Raw genomic sequence first — 22,745 nt, 5'->3', positions numbered from 1 at the left:
ATCACCACCCGGCCTAGGAATGAACTCAGTGGTAGAGTGTATTCTTAGTGTGCTCAAGGCCCTGGATTTAATCCCCAGCACTAAAATTGAACAAAACACACCAACAGAATTATTTTACTTAAAGATAAGAAGAGAACATACCCAAATATAACACACAATTCTGGAAAAGTCAAAGAAGAGCTCAATTAACAACTTAAACCCTAAAAACTATTAAAAAGCAGGCAGGCCATCAAATAATACCATTGGTATTATTTGGTTTGTGACTCACCAAAATTCCAAGCTGAAAACATAGACACTGTGGCATTTTTATGCATTTTCGGATGTTATTTAAAACAGCTTGGAAGACACTGGCAAAGATCAAAGACTGACAAATTAAGCTAGAAAGGATATAAAAGTTTAGGATATGGAGACAGCTATATCAGTGAGTCAGATTCGAGTCACTTTAGGAAAACCAAAGAGACTGTTCCTGTGAAAACCAAGACAGTTCTGAGCGTAGGAGGACTAATGTGACTTGGGTCTTACAAGATCCTGTAAGTGCCTGAATCTCCTTGCCTTCTTATTAACTAGAAACATCAGGGGTGATCTCACCAAAGTATCCACAAACAGTGCTGCTGACATTCTGGCTGAATTTTTATAGAGGCTGATGATATTAAATGTCAATCTCCAGGGGGCTTTGAAACATAATAATCAGGGGAGGCAGTGATTTTCTATCTCCACAGTAATTCTCCTGGAGACATTTCTGATGTAGTGAAAGCAGAGTAGAGAATAATAAAAGGCTGTTTTCAAAGCTGTCTCTGATGAGACGCTCCCAATGACACACAGGAGAACGAAGGTAATCTGAAAGTTGGATGGAGAATTTGCCGAGCCTGCAAAACAAGCATCTCAACCCAAACCCAGCTTCATGGAGGAGGCTAGCCTTGCCAGCAGAGGTTTTCTGTCCTGCATCTCTTCCTTCTTAGGCTTCTCTCCGTGTGGAAATTGTGCCCTCTCTTCCAGGTCTATGTGGAGGAAACCGACACTAAGCTACTTCTAGTCCCAGGGAATATGCTTTGTCAACAAGAAGTACTCCATCATTTTTGTCTTTGCAGTTGATTCATGAGTAAGTGTGATATCTCAGGCAAAAGAAAAGGACGTTTTGCTTGAACTACAGAGAAAGTGGTAGCCTCTTGATGTTGAGTTACTGAGCTGACAGGCTTACACTTACGTGTTTATGGCTCCCTGACATGGCTGGGCAAGACCTACTGAAGAAAGAAACCCATACAGAGAAAAGTAGAGAAGAAAAATGGAGAAAGTTGCTTCAGATCCCTGGCTTATACCTACAATCAAGGCAACTCCTAAAAGCCACTTTTCTGCTTAGGCCAATAGAGTTTCACCACTTGCATCAGAAAACTAACAGAATAATCAAAAGTTTGAAGGAATATAAAGGAAATTAGGTCAAAATAAGAAACTTTTTTTGGTATTAGTACTGAGGTTCTCATTAAGAGCCTCAAGCTCTTGCTTGGCTTTTTTCACTCAAGGCTGGCACTCTACCATTTGAGCCACAATTCTATTTCTGGCTTTTTGCTGGTTTTATTAGAGATAGAATCACATGCACTTTTCTGCCTGGGCTAGCAGCTATGATCCTCAGATTTCAACCTCCTGGGTAGCTAGGAGGTTGGTAGCTATAAGCATGAGCTACCTGGTGCTTGGCTAATAGTTTTGTTTTTATTTAACTGCATATGCCCTCTATAGGTTTTCTTTAAGATCAAACAAACCTTACAAACAATCTCATTTTCTCATTTTTCTTTTTTTCCCCCCTAGTGCTGGGTATCAAACATACATGCTGGACAAATGCTCTACCAATTGATTCACACCCTAACCCAACAACCTCATTCTCTGAAAAGAAACACACAAAGTCCAACACTAAGAAGTTGAAGTAGACACAGGACAGACTCAAGAATTCACAGCCCCAGTCATGATTCTGACTATGATACATGTTTGCATTAAAGGGGAAAAATTCTTTCATTTAATTTATGAATCATTTGCTATCACTTTCTTACTAAAGGATTCCCATAAATCACAGAGGACAGGTAGAAGGGGATGCTGGAGTGAGCCCAGATAAGGAGATGGAATGCCCAGTCTATCCATCCTTTACTGGTGAAACGTGTGCTGGCCTTTAGCATTCTCAACTGTGGACCGGGAATGGAATATGCAAGTTGCTCATCTCTGAATGGCACGTTATTCCTAGTAAATCAGAATCTTTCAAGCATTGAACCTCCTTCCTCACTCCCTCCCCAATGCACTTGGAGACTTTTGGAAGTGACTTTAAGAACATAAGCTTATGTTGGGGGAAAAAAAAACCTTGAGGCTTATCTTAAATTGTCTATGCTCTCAGATTTATGTGCATCTCTTGCTGTGCACAAATCAGTCAAAATCGCTGGGGCCTCTTAGAGCTGATAAAGCTGATTTAAAACACATTTTTGGGTTGGCATGGCAGCTCTGACAACACACTGGGTCTTTGTGATAGTGGAGACATGACGTGACCTCCCGACATATGCATAAAGAGCTTAAGGAGAAAGAAAAGAGCTCAGAAAAGGGCCTTCCACCCAGTACTAGAGAAACATTAGCCAAAGGAGTATTGCCTTCAAATGACACCCAAGAGTCAGTAAGCTAATGACCAGCAACAGGATAGACTGAAAGGCAGAAAAGCCTAAAATTACAATTCAATAACCTTTTGATGTCTCTTGGATGCAGTAGTGGGAAAATCAGGCTTTTCTGGTTTTGGTGGTTTATTATATACTGACCAAACTATCCATAATAAACAAAATGTTTACACAAAAGATTTTGTTTGTGTAAATAATTATGTACTCTGGCCAACTCTACTCTGACTCAGCACACATAAAGAGTGTTCTCCCTCAGGGGGGCCCTTCTAACTCTGTATCTTTAGTGCAATCTGTAGATGCCTGTTCCATGGTCAGTGTTCAACAGTCAACCTTCCAGTGAGTTTCTGTTCGTTGCTCAGAATCTGCCTGGATCATCGCCTGCAGAACAGAAGGGGAGGCTGCGTTCCTAGGACCGTGATACCACTAGGATCCCTGGCTTCTGTCTGTAGATACTCTGCATGTCATTTAGGCATATTATTTAGCACATGACTCTTTCAAAATTGCCAAGATAGGAGCAAAAGATAGGAAGAGGTTATATAAAATATTCCTGGTAAAGATTGTTTTTAGTGGATATTCCCATGCCTTTATCACAGTTGGCCTAACCAGAGTCAAGTCAGTAGCTGTTACTCTTATGGTCAAAGCCATGCTGGATTGCTACTTAAAGCACACCAGAGTGCTAAACTCTTTGAGACACAGCTACCTTCACCCCCAGAGCATAAACTGGGTAGAGTTAATTACATGAGAGACTTCATATGAGTTAGTGTAGGACAGATGATCAGCTTTGTAGGCAAGAAGGTATTTCATTCATTCAACGCAGTCCTACATACTGAGGGTTTCTCATCACATACATGTATATCTCATAGCTATCTCTATCCTTTGGTCTATCTGCCTTCCCCCTTCCCTCTCTTGGCTCTACCACTGCTTCTCAGCATACCTTATTGGCCTTCCTGGTATGGATGTAGGAACTTGAAGGGCATAATCACGTGCCACATGACTTCATTTTCTGTTTTGTGCAGAAAACTAAGGATCACACTTATTTCAGCAATGTTATCTATCAGGCTAAATTTCAAGTGGGAATTATAATGAGGTCAGATTTTCTAAGTCATGCTTTCTATTGGCAGAAATTTATGGCAGTTGGATTTAAGAAATGCAAATATCTGGACACTGGTAGCTCACTGCTATAATCCTAGCTACTCAGGAGGCAGAGATCTGCAGATTGTGGTTCAAAGCCAGCCAGGGCAGGAAAGGCCATGAGACTCTTATCTCCAATAAACCACTAGAAAACCGGAAATGGCTCTGTGGCTCAAGTGGTAGAGCACTAGTCTTGAGCTGAAGAGCTGAGGGACAGCGCTCAGGTCCAGAGTTCAAGCCCTATGACCAACAAAAAAAAGACGAAAAAAAAGAGAAGAAATGCAAATAGTCCTAGAGCCAGCTACTTCTACTTTCTTCTTGTTTTCTATTGAGAAATCTTCCTAGGGACCATGGACAGAGTCTTCCTGAAGAGCTGCTTCTCAGCACCTGACCTGCAATGTCATTAGTTGCTATGACCATATCTACATTTTGGGTTTTATGATAAAACTTGCTAGTCTTATTTATTGAACCATGGAGATACATGTTAGGGCATAAGATGTTTTTAAAATGAAATGTTAAGAAGATACCACAATTACAAGACACATTACTTGAACAGAAGAAAGAGAAGAAAAGGGAAAAGAAAAGAAAAAATTGAAAAGTTAACACTTCTTTTCTATAATGTTTTTGCTTTCTTGAGAATTACTATAAATACATAAAATATCCCCAAAGGAATGTTTATTCATCCCGAGGGATGAATCAGTTGATTTTTAATAAAAAGCATACACAAAAATGAGAAATTTCTTCCAGATACTGTGATTAAAAGTCAAAAAGAAGTCTACCCTATTCTAGTTTGGAAGAATGAAATTTTCTTCTTTTTTTCTTTTTCTTTCTTTTGGTTGTGGGGCTTGAACTCTGGGCCTGGGTGTTCTACCACTTGAGCCAGTGCCACTTCCAGCTCTTTCTATTTATGTGGTGCTACGGAATTGAACCCAGGGCCTCATGCATGCGAGGCAAGCACTCTACCACTGAACTACCTTCCCAGTCTAAGAATATAAATTTTCATGACTCAAATCTTCAAACTACTTAGAAATACTAGCTGGTCCTTTCCCAGGTGAATGAAATCAAGTATATTATTCATAAAAAGATAACTACCAAGAACCAAGCCTCATGGCAAACAGCTCCATCTGCTTCACTCAATACTTCTGGCAAAAGGTTTGGGTTATGTTTACTGTTATGATACCAATGTCATCGTCTTCTTAAATTTTTCCACCTCTGTCTCTTTAAGGATATAAAAGATTTACATAGGTTAATTCAGCCCAGGATATACTTTCTTAATACTTGCACTTACCAGGGTGTGTGGGAGGATATGTTGCTGGACCTCCATACAGCATCAACTGACATTAAACTGACAAAACAAATTCTTATATTTCAGTGGATCTTTACTAACTGCAATTCTAGAGAAGTTCCAAGCACTCCTCCTCCCCCAAAAAATCCATGAACAAAGAAAAAAACTTAAGACATTGATCATTCTGGAATAAAAAAAAAGATTGAGTAGGCTGAAACTTCTCAACTCCCTTTCATACATACACACCTATTTACCCTTGTCTTATTTAAGCCATTTGGGGGATGGAAGTTCAAGTACTTCTGGAAGAATCAGGACAGGTAGATCAAGGAAAGGACCTATCTGTTTCCCTCAGCACAGATCATGAATGTTAGCAATGTTCCTAAGACTCAAACCTGTCTATACCACCCTCTCACCCAACATGAATGCATGCATCCATCCATCCATCTGGGACACACTGTGGCCTTTACCTGTAAAGCTACTGTTCATTTCAGGAACATCCTCCTCCTCCTCGTTCTCCGCATGGACTATGCCAGCATTTTGCATATCATTGTAGGACTTGGTTCGCTTCGGAGTCGACTGCTTGGAGCCAGACTGAAGATTTTGCAAGGCATCCGTCGTGATCACTTTCCCACTGACTGGCTGGCTAGGAGGTTTGGGTGTCCCATAATAGTTTCCTAGGTGATGAAGAGACACATTTGCATGTTTCAAAAAGAATACTCTGTTGTTCCCCCCACCAAGATTTAACATCCAAATCTCACACTTATGTTATAAAAGAAAAGCAAACTGGAAAACTAGAGCACACTGGATTTCTTTTCTGGAATGGGTTGGCAAAGATGTCTTTCCTGCCCAGTTAACTTTAGGGTGATGGCACTAAGGAAGAGAAAAGCTCAACTGTTTTGATGCAAAGAACCCACCAGGGCCAAAAAACAAAACACAAACAAAAGAAAAAAAACAAATAAAAAAACCAAAGGCAGCTGTACTGAAGAGTAAACCTGCATCCTCATTAAATTTGAATTTCAATCGGTCATCTATTCATATGTAGGCACCAGCACAATGCTGAATCCCATTCAGAGGGAGTTCCTCCAACAGAAAATAAAAACTCATTACTGTCAGCGGCTTTGCAGGCCTCAGAAGTTGAGGTCACCTTCCCTCTTCTACAGGGGACCAGGGCAATATTTTAAAAGGAGGGCAGTGAATACCACGTGGCACCTCTTCAACTAAATGGCAGGCTTGACTCTCAGGGTCGGGCAGGGAGGGAACAAACCCTTGCCAAGTTTTAACAGAGAACTCTGTGTTGTTGTGGTTGCGGGCTCTGTTTAGGACCATATCTTCTAGTCATGGTTTGTCTTCACTTCCAATGCGCTGTAGGATTCTGATTGGTTACAGTAAATAGATTTTTGCATTCTTTTTTTATTTTAAATTGTGGAGTCAAAGCTATTGGGTAAGTTCTATCAGCCTTTACAATGAAAAGAAAAAAGCCATGGTTTAAAAAAGCTCACTTCTTTTTAACTAGGAGTGTAAAAAAATGGCTTTATATAATAAGAAGCGAATCAGTGGAATAAATAATAGAGGTGATAGTAAAAAGATTTTCCTTCTGAAAGTTTACATTTAAAAGTACACCAGGCCACACTGAAGTCACCAACACAGCTGTGTTCATTGCAGCATTATTTACCATAAGTAAAATATGGAATCAACTCAGATGGACAAATGGATCAAGAAAATGTGGCATATGTACACAATGGGTTTGTATACTTCCACCAGAAAGAATGACATTGGAAAAATTATATTAAGAAAAATAAGCCAGACCCAAAGAAACACAGATTGCATAATTTCCCTCATTTGTAATAATTAGAATGTGCCTATAAATCTACAAGTAAACCCAATGGGCAATAAATGACGAAAAAATTACACTTGGACATAATAAATTAGACAGGACTCTAAATAGTTGCACAGTGAGCCCAAAGGAGGATATTCATAGGAGAGGATTACAAGGGCTCAATAGCTATGTGCATAGGATCATATAAAATGATGATTATTGAAATGAATTCCAAGAAATGGAAACAAGAGGTTTATGTCTTTGTTTTTGTTTTTTGTTTTTTAAGTAAAGCTGAGGGCTGGTGGCTCATGCCTGTAATCCTAGCTACTCAGGAGGCTAAGATCTGAGGATCACGGTTCAAAGCCCTGGCAGGAAAAGTCCGTGAGACTCTTAACTCCAATAAACTACTCAGAAAACCAGAAGTGGTGCTGTGGCTCAAGTGGTAGAGTGCTAGCCTTGAACTGAAGAGCTGAGATATAGCACCCAGACCCAGAGTTCAAGCCCCGCAACCGACAAAAAAAAAAAAGTGGTCCGGTACAGTGATTCAAGCCTGGCTCCTATCTATTCAGAAAGCAGAGATCATGGCTGATGACAAAAGATTAGCAAGACTCCATCTCAATCAGTAAGTGTATATGCCTCCTGTCTTCTCAGCGAGATGAGATGAACAGGAGTAGCATAGTCCATGTTTACTTGGGCAAAAGAAAAGTACTCAATACCTGACTTAGATAACTGTAACCCATCTGTACATCATGTTTACAATAAAAAAGGACATGCACACGGTATTTATGCCAATAAAGTGTTATATGCCCAACTAAAAATAAATTAATAGAAATCTATTTTAAAAATCTTGAAGCTGGGAAGGTGGCTCATTGCTTGCCTTGCATGCATGAGGCCCTGGGTTTGATTCCTCAGCACCACATAAGTAGTGCTGTGGCTCAAGTGGTAAGAGTGCTAGCCTTGAGTTGAATAGCTGAGGGACAGTGCCCAGACCCAGAGTTCAGGACCCAGGACTGACCAAAAAAAAAAAAAATCTTAAAGAAAACACTAAGTAGGCAGGTGCCAGTGGTTCATGCTTCTAATCCTAGAACTAGAAAGGCAGGCACTAGGAAGATTGAAGTTCAAAGTCAGCTCGGCATAAAAGTCTGCAAGACACTATCTCAAACTAACCAGCAAAATGCTGATCTGGAGATGTGGGTCTAGTGTTACAGCACCTCAACTGTGAGCAAGAAAGCCAAGTGAGAATATAAAAAAGACTCTCTTACATACATACCACCCCCCTCCCACACACACAGAAAACACTGAGTGGAAATAGATGTATTCAGATATGAACAAAGTCATGAAAATATGGTCATGTACAATCAGAAACATGGTTTATAAGCACTACTATTCATGCTCTGTGCTGAGGGAAACAGGTATTTCCTTTCCTTGATCTACCTGTCCTGCTTCTTCCAGCAGTACTTGAACTTCCATGGCCCAAATGTCTTAAATAAGCCAAGGATAAATATGTGTGTATGTATGAAAGAGAGTTGAGAAGTTTCAGCCTGCTTCAGTGACTAGTGGGGAACGACATCAATGTCAGATGCCACTGGCCATTTTATGTCTCTGAGAGCAAAGCCAGCAAGATCAGAGGTGACGCTGAGTCCTTCAACAAATCCTGGCCTGCAATTCTGTGTTAGTAAAGCTGAGTTTGTAAATAATAATAAATCATGTACACATTGCTTTTCCCAGTGACCCAACCTACTGTCTAAACTTAGTACCTAGTTACACAACATAAAAATCTCATTACACAATCATAAAAAAACAAACCCCAAAACTCAAACATTGATTGTCACGAGACCTACAGATAATAACCTTATTTATTGTCATGAGACCTACAGATAATAACCTTATTTTATTTCTTATAGTTACTTTTAGAGTTAGCTTGATCCTCATAGATACTGTTTCTGTTTCCTTTTCAAGAGTAGAAAGTTTGAGATCATTTCTTTACCGTGTTTTTCAATCATCAAATTTATGAATACAAATGCACACTTCTTCAAGAGGGATATAACAGGCTAAATATCAGCATACAAATAAAAAACAGTTGGTTGAGCATGGTAGCATATGTCCGCCCCCCCCCCTCCAATAGGCAGAGACAGAGAGATCACAAAGCTGGGGCAACCTGTGGAGGAGGGGGGATTATAAGACTTTCTTAACCAGTACAAGGTCCTGAGTTCACAGCTCAGTGCCACCAGAAAAGTGTTTAAAAAGCATGTTAGATCAAAGGGTACCATGTTTTGATTTAACATATTCTAGTGAAGATAAGTATTTTCATTGAAGGCAATCTATTATTAAGATCTTCAGGAACCCTCTCTTAAGTTTCACTTAGGTACAGGAATTAAGATGAACCAGTTAAAGGAAGATACCCAGTATACAGTTTCCTGGATCAAGGGAGAATTAGTGTATGTGTGATTGAAGAACTGCACTTCACCTTGCTCTTCTAGGGGGTGACATCAAAGAACTCCACCCCCATGCATTCTATGAGGGTGCTGAGTGCATCAGGTACCAGAACTAACTTTTTCATGGACTTAAGTGAGAACTATTTGGTGAAGACTGGGAAAATAAAACTGTTAGCTATTTGAAATCTAATCTCCACCCTGAGTTAAAATGACCCATAATCACCCCGGAATTTAATTTTAAATCCTCCTCATCTGGTCTCATATAATATATATAGGTATGTCATCAGTGTTCAGGATAGTCAGCACCCCATACCAATAAAGAACTTGAAGAAGACAGCCTAGAGTTCCAGTCTCTCCAAGAAGAGACTGTGAGGCTCCCTGAGAGCAAGGCTTTTTTTTTTTTTAAATTAAAAAAACCACCACTTTTAGTAAGTCTTTGCTCTGAGTCTCAAAGCTGGAACTCTAAGACATGACCCAGATCACGCTTAGAGCACCTATCATTGTGAGCAAATGAGCTGGCCCTTTTCAAATTTTTTGTTCCTGCTCAAGTCAACTACCAGAATAAGGCTGGATAAATGCTACTCAGTGTTCCATGCTGGGTTTCTAATCTTTAAGATCAAAGCAATGCTATATCACTTTTAATTACCAAGGTATATTTAAACTGGCTGGCAAGTCTTGAAAATTTTTGTTTTGCTAAAAACAAATAAACAGTCAAACAAAATAAGCAAGCAATCCTACTTCTAACCAAATAACCAAGACTTGTATACTCAGATTCTCTCACACATGGGAGTACCCCTCCCCATGATAACCCTACAGGAGGATGGTGAAAATTCAGTACCACATATTCTGTATTTTTATTTTATTTTTTGTACTTGTTCTGGGGCTTGAATTCAGAGCCTGGCTGCTATTGCTGAGCTTTGTTTGCTCAAGACTAGCACTCTACTGCTTAAGCCACAGCTCCACTGTGTGTGTGTGTGTGTGTGTGTGTGTGTGTGTGTGTGTGTGTAATTAAAGAACCTCAGGGACTTTTTTACCTAGAATGGCTGCAAACTATGATCCTCAGATCTCAGCCTCCTGAGTAGCTAGGATTACAGGTGTGAACTACCAGCGCTTGTCCACAATACCACATCTTTTGAAGGCACTCTGTCAACCAGAAGACATTACACATATGGCAGGGTGTTATTAGTCAATCTTCTCAGCCTTTCTCATTTTCAGTAAGGTAACCTCCACAGCAAAGCTGCCACCTAGTGGCTTCTAATTGCAGAGGGTTCATGTGTTCCTTTAGAGATATGTTTTGGGTTACTTGTTCCTCTCCCCATTCCTTGCCCCACACCTCCTACTGTTTTATCTGGTTTTTTCTTTCCGTGCTGGAAAATTGCACTTTGCATGCTAGTCAAGCGTTCTACCCACCTGCTATTTTGAAATAACTTGAATATGGAACATTTCCAATTATACCTGGAATCTCTATGCCACTAGAATAACTGCAAGGGCTCGTTCCATGGGCTCTGCCTCTCATGGGCAGTGCTGATAAGCACATGGAGGTCTAAAGCTGATTTGCCTCAACACCTTCAATGAATTGAGGCTTTCTGCCAATAAGTTTTACTTCTCCCTTGGTGTGGGTCTCGCCAACAACACCTTAAATCCAGGATACTGTCCTAAAGCTTTGGCAATCTAAGGTATGGGGCAGACGTAACAGCATGAGCAGGCAGTATGAAAACCCCAAACTCAAGAATATCCTCAAGAATTCACAGGATAGTCTTTCAATGAATTGATTCTGGGTAAATCCATTTTGGCACTGGGCTTCTGGCCAATGAGGTAGGTTATGATGCGGTAAACTAGCTTTCCTGGGCAACAAGTCATCTCATACGTTCTTAGTCCTCCACTGCCTGTACCTAGCCCACTCACCTCTTATTTGACCTGAGCAACAACTGGGGAATCTGAGATCCCAACTCCTATCATCCAGAAACTTTATCAAGTTTCCATACTGGTTATCATCAAGCCAAGTCTAGCCATGGCAGAAGTACAACATTTGCAAATTATGCAGTATGCACAAGGGTCTCTATGCCAAGGATCTTGAACTGCTGGCTGATATGAAGTACAGATCATCAGAAGAATTAGAAATGAGTGGAAATTTAATTAAGAGAACCACACGGCCAGTGGTAACCTAGGATCCACAGTTCAGGAGAGCTATGAGTCTGCCTGTCCCACAGTCACCCTGGGGCCCTGCGCACCCTTCTTGAGGAGCCTGGGCTCCTTCTCAAGTCCTCTATGCTGCTCCTTCCAGAACTGGTTCGACAATAAAACTCAACAGGGATGGTGGCTAGAGAAGAAAGGGGAGGGAGGCAAGAGGCCACAGGAAGGCAATGCTGGCCTTAATTAACAGACACAACCTCTGACCTGGGCCAAGCCAAAGAAAATGCTTCCCACACACATATTTAAAAATTAATGGCGAATGCAAATCCATTTCTAAAGCTCTATAAAACAGTGAAGGAAGCCCGTAACCCCAGACCCTGAGTACAAATGAATCAAATCAGTATGGCCTCTCACTTGTGCAAAGTTATCATTTTTTACCTTGTCACTCATTTCCTTACAGATGGTCTTTCTTATACCCTCACGATACTATGCACTGGAAATAAAATGTAAAAATGCAACAGACATGCGATCCTCATGAGTGTTCTATGTGGTATGCATCAGTGCTCCTCAGTTGCAATGTGCAAACATTGAAATACAAACATGAAATACAAGTGCCCACACACAGGTCAAGGTAAGCCTGATGTCCAGATTTCTAACAAGTATGCAGGCAACATGCTGCTGCCACCCAGGCCCTACATTCCATGGAGAGGATTGTTTCCCCTTTGTTGATGAGGACCACAGAGGCCCAGAGCTACAGATATGTGTCTTATAGGCCAGTTCAGGGTAAGTGGGATGGTGGGTACTAAGGGATCTTTTTCTGTCTTCTATAGGAGAAGCTTCTTGAAAATAAGTAGAAGACTGGCATAAGGCTATGCACCCAGGCACAACCTCCTCCTTTTTTGGTCCAGCCCAGGTGGGCCTGGAACTCTTGATCCTCCTCTGCCTGCCTATATCTCACGAGTTGCTGGGATTCCAGGTATGTACCACCACCCCTGGCTTCACGCAGCTTCTTTTTGTGGCACCACTTACATCTGAATTACTGCAGATCGGCTACTTTGCCTTGCTACTTCTTTGCTCTATACATGATAGTGTCATGTACCAGCTCACATCACTTTCTTTCAACTGCTTCCCTTCCTTTGTTCTACTCTACAAAAAGGATAAAAGTATAGAGGGATAAGCAAACAATGAGATGCCCTCTTATGCCTATAATGAGATGTCCACTACCAGGGATTTAGAATATGACACCGAACAGAGATCACAAGGGGGGAGGGGCGGGGCCGGTTATGGGGCTTTAACTTTGGGTCTGGGCAGTGTCCCTGTGCTCTTCAGCTCAAGGCTAGCATGCTACCACTTGAGCCACGGCACCACTTCAGGTTTTCTGAGTGGTTTATTGGAGCTAAGAGCCTCATGGACACTCCTGCCCGGGCTGGCTTTGAACCTCGATCCTCAGATGTCAGCCTCTTGAGTAGCTAGGATTACAGGCGTGAACCACCAGCACTTGGCTACAAGTGAACATTTCTAACCTTGCAGAAAAAGTACCAATATGCCAATGTTCAGATGAAGAAACCGAGAGTCATGTAGATAATGAGAAAGGCTTGGTATTCCAACACAGATCTGTCTGTGTCTGATATGAATGCTTTAAACTCCACAAGTCCTTGGGGAATGAAGCAAAACTTCCCTGGCCCTGACTTCTCTCTGCACAGAACAGCTGAGGACAGCCCAGATTTTTTTGGCTACTTCTCATTATCAACAGAGAACATTCTGTGACAGAGTTTGCCAACAGAGTTTATCACAACAGCCGGCTTCCAGTACCCGCTGAAGAACAGGACTCCAAGACCATCGCATTTTCCTCAATGGCCAACAAGAGTTCTCTTCACCCCTGCTTTAGCTCTCTGTCCCCTAAAAGTATACCATTGACAGCTGCTTTTCTGTAGACCTTCTAGGAAGCACAACAATAACATTATTGAGGCTGATATCCCCTTCCTAATTAACATGCAGGAATATGCAACCCATAACTCCATTTCGAAATGTCACCCTGGCACGACATTTCTATGCTGAAGTGAAAACCTTTGCAGGGCTCATTGTATAATCGGCCTCTCCTACCCAAAGGCATTTGTAAAACAGGCATGTGCGCAAGCTCCCCAAGCCCTGAATAGTTCATCCCTTGTAAACTTTCTCCTATGCAAGTCCCCAGGGCAGGCAGAGGCAGCAACCTGTCTCACCAAGTGAAAATGTCAACAGGAAAAAAAAAAAAAAGGCAAAAGGGAATGGTTCAGTTGATTTATTATTTCAAGCACCGTATCACACAAATGAGCTCAGTGCACAATTAGGAAGTTGAGCCAAGGAGTTTATTCTTATCTTTTCTGCCATGCCTTGATGTCATTTCTGCCTGGCGACAGAATGGGGAGCTGATTCAGCCTGCAGAACTCATTGACAAACTACCAGGAATTTCTTCTAGGCCTTGTGAGGAAGGATGGTCAGGTTCCTTAACAGCAGAATCGTGGCTACTCTGTTGGAAATATGTGTGGGTGTATGCAACCAATCAACATGATAGTAGATCAGGGAGGGAGAGTTCTATGGCAAAGCCCCTATTCTCTTCCAATATGGCAATATGGCCCATTTATTGTATTGTGTGTGTGTGTGTGTGTGTGTGTGTGTGTGTGTGTATCATGCTTGGCTGGCCCTCTACTACTTGAGCCACATCTCTACTTCTGCTTTTTGCTAGTTAACTAGAGATAAGATTCTCACAGACTTTTCTACCCAGGCTGGCTTCACAGATCTCAGCCTCCTGTACAGCTAGGATTACAAACATAAGCAACTGGCACCCAGCTTTGTTCGGTCAAGTCTCACGAAGTAGTTTAGACTAGCCTGGAATTTGCTATGTAGCAAATTCATGATCCTCCTACCTCAGCCTCCCACAAGCTGGGATTATAGGCCTATGCCACTATTCATTTCTTATCTGAGCACATAGCACCACCATCTGTCCTGTTTTAAGAGACAAGGAGAGGAGTTATTCCAGGAGGATAACCGCCTTCCTTTTTCTTATAATAATTAAACTTGGTGCTTAATTACAAAAAAAAAAAATCTTAAGAGCCAACACTTCACCATCACCAATACAATGTGTTGTTAGCTGTAAGAACAGTTGTTAGGCAAAATGCACACTGATGTATCTACCACCTAACTCTAGCTTGCTCACCTTGTCTCTGCTCAATCACTTGTTCTATAGGGAAAGCCTTTCAAGATTTCAATGTGAATCTGAAACCCTTCGAAGGAGTCCCTAAGACGGACACTTAGAATGTAAAAATGTTTATTTCTTTCACGGACACTTAGAATGTAAAAATGTTTATTTCTTTCATTATTTGAATGAGTCCTGTCCACTAAACAGTTAAAGAACCACATGGTGACTATATTCACGGTTCACTATTTATTCTTATTAAAATTAGTGATACTGGGGTTTGAATTTAGCGGTAAGAGCTTTCTAGGCAAGTATTCTTCCATTTGAACCATGCCCCTACAACCTTATTTGCTTTTAGTCCTTCTTCAGACAGGCTTCTGTACTTTTGCCCTTTGGCCTTGCACTGTGACCCACTTACTTCTACCTCCTGCGTAGCTGGGATTACAGGTGTGTGTCACCACACCAGCCTTCATATTTGTTTTTTATTTAGAATGGTATCTTGAATAAATGAATGAATGAATACACAGAATATTCAGCAAGGCTGGGAAGGAAGTGTCCATTTCCAGGCAGCAGGGAAATTGCAGCACCCTTAGCCCTGTCTGTTATATGACCGGGACAACAGGTATACAGCCAGATTTTGTCAATTCTCTTCAAAGTCTTAGTCAATCTCTTCCTAGACATCAGGTCTGCAGAAAGAGGAAAGAGGCTCTACTGTATTCCAGATCTCAAATCTTACTGCCCTGACAACACAAAATCCCAGATAGACATTAGCCTGAAAACAAATCTGAAGGTTATGATTGGGCTTTGGGGCTTTATTAGCTCAGCCCCTCTGCAGCAGTGCCCTGTGCCCTCCCTGAGAGGAGGCCAAATTACAACTTTTAAAAGTTGCTGGGGGCTGGGAAGGTGGCTCAGTGGTAGAGCGCTTGCCTTGCATGCCTGAAGCCCTGGGTTCGATTCCTCAGCACCATATAAGCAAAAAGAAAAAAGCCGGAAGTGGCGCTATGGCTCAAGTGGTAGAGCGCTAGCCTTGAGCTGAAGAGCTGAGGGACAGCGCCCAGGCCCAGAGTTCAGGCCCCATGACCCCCCCCCAAAAACAAAAGTTGCTTAGCTCAAGACATGCTTTATTGGATCTCCAAGCTATGTTAAGTACAATCAGAAAGGCCAGGGAAAAATAAGCAACAGTGCCTATACATACATTGCTCACATGTAAGTTTTCTGAGTATCTGTACTAGATCTTCTGAAGTTTTCCTATGGAGAGGAGGAGGAAGGCAAGCAGCCTGGACTTACATAATTTTATGTTCTTCGTGGTAGGACTTATTCAATCATTGTGTTAGATCACTGTGTCAGATTATCTGGGATTGTCAATTTAAGAGGAAAGCTTCGTTTTAGCTCGCAGCCTCAGGTTCCAGAACATGGTGACTCATCTGCTTTGGGCTTGTGTCAGGTAAGGTATCCTGGCGTGAGATGGGTAGCAATCTGCTCACCTCCTGTGGCTACGAGGCAAAGACAGAAGAAGGGGAGGGGCCTGGCTCCCCATACCTTTTCTTTTTCTTTTATTATCTTTAGTTGTACAAAGAAGTTCCCATTCTACACAACAGTACATGACTACAAGGAACACTGTCACCCACCTCCTAACCATCCCTTCTCTCACTTCCCACACCTTTTTCCAGGACACACCTCTATATGACTTCCTATTTAGGCCCCACCTCTTAAAGGTAAAGATTCCAGCACTGTCACAACAGCACCATGGACTGGAGAACCAACTCTTCACATGTGGGCCTTTGGAGAACATGTATCATAACAACAGCAGACAAATACATTTATTACTTTTACTTCAATATTTAAAAGTGTGTTGCTTTACAATTTTACTAGACTTGCCCCCTCTGGAATCCACAGTGGTCAAGACAAAGAAATTCCAGGTGGTAAATTGTGGTTAGGAAGCCAGCTTTGGTGGCTCACATGTGTAATTCCAGCTATTCAGGGAGGAGAGATCCAGGAGGATTGTAGTTCAAAACCAAAACCAACAAGCTGGCCATGGCAGTACATGCTTTTAACTCTAACTATATGGGAGGCAGAGATAGGAGGAGTGTGACCTGAGAAGGGCAAAAATCTCAAGACCCTATTTGAAAAATAAGTAAAGCTAAAAAGGACTGGGGCTAGGTGCTGGTGACTCAAGCCTATATTCCTAGCTATGCAGGAGGTTAAGATCTGAGAACTGCAGCTGGAAGCCAGCCCAGGCAGGAAAGTCCCTGAGACTTTACCTCTAATTAACCACCAAAAAAGCTAGAAAGTGGAGCTGTGGCTTGAGCCAAAAAGTTCAGGGACAGTGCCTACACCCTGAGTTCAAGCTCCAGGATCTACTAAGAAAAAAACAAAAAAAAAGGACTGGAACATAGCTCTCTAGTGGTAGAGTACCTGTTTAGGAAGTACAAAGCCTTGAGTTCAAATCCTAGTACCACAAAAATAATAATAATAATAAAGTAATAAAATATAAAGAACAAAAGGTGGCTTGAACTTGAGAAATAAGCACAGATATTTTATGGGCAAATTTGCTGGTTTGCTGACTCCACGAAGACAGAAAATCCTCTGTAGTTGCATTTTAAGGCCAGTCGTGTGCGCAAATAAAAGAACTAATGTTGATTGAGAGCTCATATGGATCAGGCGCTCTGGTAAGCCCTTTCCAATCATTGTGTGATTTAGTCCTACCTAGGATGAAGCCCTGTGATTATCTTCACTTTACCAAGGGGAAAAGCAGACAAGGAGCAATTACACAACTTGCCAGAGGCCACCCAGCTCCACCGCACAGGGGCTGAGACTTGGATCCAGGTGGTGGGTGAACAGGGCAGCTCCAACACCAGAGACAGCTGCCATCAGGGACTGGTCCAAGAGAGGCCAGCACAGAGCCTAACCTCTGAGGATCTCTCTGGAACTACTCCTGAGATAGTAGCCAGCTTCTAAGAACAATCCTATTTTGTTCTTAGGTTGCAAGAGTCAACATAATATACTCCAGTGTGCTGCAAGCAATCAAGAGACATCTCACAGGGCAGGAAATCTGACTGGTACAAGGTCAGAGGCTAAAGACTTCAGCAAATCAAATGGGTGGGAAGAGGAAAGGATGCCTTTATACATCACAGAATTTCAACTTTGAAATAATCAACTGGTAGGTGTGCACAGAAGCACAGTTTTAAAGATAATTAGAAATAGTTACTTCCTTACAGCTATATACTAGGTTATAGTCATGATATTTGGGGGTTTTTCAGGAAAACAGTGTAGGATCTCAGAGCCAGACTGAGCTGAGTTTGGTTCCTGATCCAGCATCTAAGAACTAACTATTGCCTTGAAAAAGCTACTTAATGCCATTTACCTTACACAATCCCATCTAAAAAAGTCGGTGATAATAACAGCACCTGAACAGTTGCTGAATTTTTAACTGGCGACACAAAGACAAGAAACTCCATGTTTCCCTCAAGCCCCTTGGCCTTCTCACCACCTACCCACCACCCTCAACTATTCACAAGTCTCCATCCAGCCATGACAGGACCAAAGAACTAAGCCAACTGATCAGATGCAGTGCTCAAGCTGGGTGTTGGTGGCTCATGTCTGTAATCCTAGATGCTCAGGAGACTGAAATATGAGGATCATGGTTTGAAGCCAGCCCAGGCAGGGAAGTCTATGAGTTTCTTATCTCTAGTTAACCACCTAAAAACCAGAAATGGAGCTGTGGTTCAAAGTAATAGAGGACTAACCTTGAGCAAAATAAAAGCTCAGAGACAGCGCCCAGGCCCTGAATTCAAGCCTTACAACTGACCCCCCGCCCCCTCCCCCAAAAAAATCACGTTGTAAGTTAACTGGGTATATACAATATTTGGTAATGAATAATGGGGACAAAGACAAAGCTCCCCTCCCTGCACTAAATCCATCAGAGCAGAACCTAGGAACTAACCTTAACCAGCACTTGATTTTAGCTAGTATCTTTAATAGGGACTGTAATCACATTGAAGCTCTACAGTTCCTGATAAGATAATCAGTGTTCTATCTGTACTTATTTAAGTCTAATCTTTTAAATATGTGTGATTGTCTGAACAATCTAAAATTTAGGACTTTATAGAGATGCCTCTAACTATTGCCAAATTAGTCATTTAATCTAGTATCACACCACTTCTGTCTCAAATAATAATCCAAAAGCCATTATTTCTAGAAAATTTAACAATTTGAGAGATGCAAATCAAACCACAATGAGGTAATACCTCTCTCTACTAATAGAGTAGTTTTTATTGGAAAAATAAGCACAGTCACAAATATTAGCAAAAATGGGGAGGAAATGGTAACTCATACAGTGAACGTAAATTAATATATAGCCATTATGAGAGTCAATATGGAGGATCCTTACAAAGTTAGAAACACAATTACAATTTGACCCAATAAAAAAAATTCTACTCTGGAACACTTACCACTATATAAAAGACATAGCTACACCATGTTTATTGCTATCCACAATGGCCAGGATATGGAGTTGACCCAGGTGTCCATGGACAGATGAGCAGATAAACAACATGGCTGTTCAACCATGAAATTGTCATTATTATTCAGCCATTACACCTATCACTGGCAGCAACATGAATGAGCATTATGATAAGTGGAATAGGTCAGGCTCAGAAAGACACATGCTGCATATTCTAACCTCCTCTAAGTGTGACACTGAGAGTCTAGAAGGGTGTGGAGAAAAGGGAAATGGAGAGGAGATGGCACATAGGAACAGGGAGGAAGGTAAACAGAAGTAACTTATAATATTCTATTCTATAGTAGGCTAACTAGTCACCTAACAACTAATTGTATACTTAAGACAGAACTTTGAATGCTTCCAGTGCAAAGAAATGATAGCCAGGCAAGGTTGTACATACCTGTAATCCCATTACTGGAGAAGTAAAGGCAGGAAAATTACAACTTTGAAGCAAGCCTGAGGTGTATAGTGAACACGAGGCCTGTCTGAGCTACGTAATGTGACCCTTGTGCAAAGACCAAAAGCTGGGATGTAGTTCTGTGGTAGAGGGCTTTGTTTGCATGCAAAAGACCCTGGGTTTGAGTTCCAACATGAAAGAAAGGTGAGGGAGGGAGGGACAGAGGAAAGAAGGAAGAAAGAGAAGGAAGGATGGAAAGAAGAAGGAAGGGAAGAAGGGAGGAAGGGAGAAATATTTGAGGCGATGGATATGCCAATTCATCTGTTCTGATTCTTATGTATTATAAACATGTATTTAGTAAGTATATGTAATCATTACATATCTATTAAACTTATTCAAAAGGATTAAAATCATGTACATAAACATACATTTATGAGAAACAATAGATTATAATACAATAAAAAGAGGAGGAAGAGGAAAATTTGGTTTTGACTGAGCAATCCCACCTGTGGAACCCATCTCATACATACAGCTTTACAGTTGCCAAGTGAAATATGTTCACATTATTAAATACAGCTGTGTTTTGAAAGATCAAAAGCTAAAAGTGACCCAAATTCTTATCCAGAGGGAACAGATTAAGTGATTGATACAAAGAAACAAAATAGTCTGAAGAAGAAGAAGCAAACAAGGAGTGTTCTAGTATTGCACAGTACAGATCAGGGAAGACAGAACTGAAAAGGAACAAGGCACTGTGATGCTCCTATACATATTTGCACATGGGTGTGTAATACACACAGAAGCTAACAAGTACATTAGCACTTAGCAAATGGAAGAAAGGCAGATGGAAACATGTGTAAAGACACCACTATTTCAGCCACTGAACTCTGTAAATAGATTTCCAGATGAAAACAATCCTTCCTGCAAGGTCACATTGTGTGATTGCTCATAATTGCTCTTCCAATGTTTCCTATGCCCACATGTCTGCATTGACACACGCCAACACCTACACTGAAATGCATAAGCTAAAAGAGAAAACATCTGGAGCAATACTATTTGTAGGGTTGAGGATTTAGCTCAATGGAAGAGCACTTGCCTGTCTAGTGCAAGGCCCTGAGTTTGGTCCTCAGCAGTGAAAGAAAAAAAAAACTATTTGTAAATAGCTTCCCCAAATGCTATTCTGTATAGTTCATTAAGATTTGTCACATTAAGGTTAAACTGTAATCTCCTATGGATGGCTAGACTTCCCTAGTTTGTAAGACATTTGCCTGGATGGTCTAGGGCCTTCCACAGTGTCCATGGGAAAGACACATCTTCTGTGACCCCCGAACTGTCAAGACTCTCACCTTCATAGGTGCCAACTTCTAGAAGAGTCCCGCTCTGCTCAAGATCCAAGAACTCCTTCACAGTTAGAAAGTTGTAATCCACTCCTGGAACCTCTCCTTCTCTGGGAGATCGGGTTGTGCCTGTAGAAAGGAAGCCATCAGCCATTAGAACAGGAAGTTCCACAACCAGGTATAATTAAAAGAACTTGTCGGGTCAGCTGGCATGCTGAGAATCATGCCCACATACCTGTGCAGACAGTATCAGAGAAAGGCAACTTCTTCTATGAGTACAGCATTCTTCCACCCTCAGGTAGGAAGACAGAACTAAGCACAACTAGTAACTTAGAGACAGATTTACCAGTCATTTAAATGCACCAAATGAGCAAGGATGTTACCCAGACAACATCTACTATCAGCAGCTTTAAGGACTCCAGTAAACACTAAGCTCAGAGTCTGAGGGGTTTATATTTTTATCCCAGCCCCTGAAATCCTTGTGTTTCTTAATACATCTGGCAAGTTCCAGTGTAATAGGCCCTTTGAAGAAAATGACACCCACTGCATAAACACATCACTGTGTGATTGCCCAAGATCTGTGGTTGGACATCTCCCAGGGATTAAAATGTAGCTTCTGTCCATGTAATTAATATATTTGATAAAAAAAAAAAGAGGACATGTGTATGTTCTGCCTACAGAGGAAGGACACTACATTGGAAGGAAAAATCTCTCCCTGAATTAATTGGTTATATGGCTACTCAATGTCACAGTTTCTGCTATAAAATAATCTAAAACCTTGAGGTTAACCTGCTTGGGTGCTAGGCTGTGGATCTGTTTTAGCTTAGTCATGACCCTAAGTAGAAAGGCAATGGGCAGACTGCGGCTTACCCAGAACCAAGAATAGAAGATAAACTAAAGCAATTATTCAGTGTGTAAAGGAAACCTAGGTTGAACGATGATATGATGGGAGCCCAAACCAGAACCAAAACTGATGTCAGTTGTTGCCTCCTTCAAATGACGAGATAAGATAAACATGGATGGTAGAGATTTAAAGTTCTCAGCACAAGAAGCAGGAGCTTCCCTTTCCTCAGATTCTCTTCCCTTAATTTTAGGCAAATTTTATATTGAAATTTGAAGGTTTTTAGGGCTTTCCTTATAAGCCTTTTTTTTGGGGGGGGTCAGTTGTGGGGCTTGAACTCTGGGTCTGGGCACTGTCCCTCAGCTCCTCAGCTCAAGGCAAGCACTCTACCACTTGAGCCACAACGCCACTTCCTCTTCCCTTAATTTTAAAGCAATTAAATAACCAACTGTATGTGCCCTGCACCTCCAATGTCTTGCAGGTTATGTGACCTCTGATCTCCTGGCAGTGGGTGAACTATCCCCACTTTATAGAGAGCCATGATTCCCTTAGATCCAAAACCTTGTGAATTGTTGCATGTGTTACTCAGGCCAAATACAGTTTTTTTTGCGGGGGGTGGGTCAGTTGTGGAGTCTGAACTCTGGACCTGGATGCTGTCTCTCACCTCTTCAGCTCAAGGCTAGCTCTCTACCACTTGAGCCACGGTGCCACTTCCAGCTTTTTCTGCTTATGTGGTGCTGAGGGATCAAACCCAGGGCCTCATGCATGCAAGGCAAGCGCTCTACCACTGAGCCACCTTCCCAGCCCCCAAATATACTTTTAAATGCACTCGATTTATAAAATATCTGAAGGAGCTTAAGTAGTCACAGATTATACACAGAATATGTTCAAGTGTCTGCTTCTTTTACTCAGCACTCTGGGGCTTTCTGAATAGAAGCCTACTTGAGTATTATCCATAGGTCTATTCCTACACTGGTTTCTTATTTGTTTCTATTTCTGGCATCTTGGTGGACTAGAGCAGAGGTTGTTTATGACCTTTAAACTTTCACCTCATG

General features: G+C 41.5%; 1 protein-coding gene across 5 annotated transcripts in view; it reads right to left on the bottom strand.

Moving 5' to 3' along the window:
- The window catches only part of Magi1 (membrane associated guanylate kinase, WW and PDZ domain containing 1), a 549,538-nt gene that overhangs the window by 99,172 nt on the left and 427,621 nt on the right, over positions 1–22,745 (bottom strand). For 4 of the 5 annotated variants that reach the window (XM_013010552.1, XM_013010554.1, XM_013010553.1 and 1 more), the window contains exons 3-4: positions 20,859–20,978; positions 5,526–5,732 (exon numbers count right to left, since the gene is read on the bottom strand). In XM_013010552.1, coding sequence (XP_012866006.1) covers positions 5,526–5,732; positions 20,859–20,978 — 327 coding nt within the window. Of the gene's footprint in view, positions 1–5,525; positions 5,733–20,858; positions 20,979–22,745 lie in introns of those variants that run through there. The other variant, XM_013010555.1, reaches the window with a different exon arrangement.

Source organism: Dipodomys ordii, unplaced genomic scaffold (genome assembly GCF_000151885.1).
Source record: "Dipodomys ordii isolate 6190 unplaced genomic scaffold, Dord_2.0 Scaffold12, whole genome shotgun sequence".
NCBI lineage: Eukaryota > Metazoa > Chordata > Mammalia > Rodentia > Heteromyidae > Dipodomys > Dipodomys ordii.
This window is presented reverse-complemented; position numbering and strand designations above follow the sequence as displayed.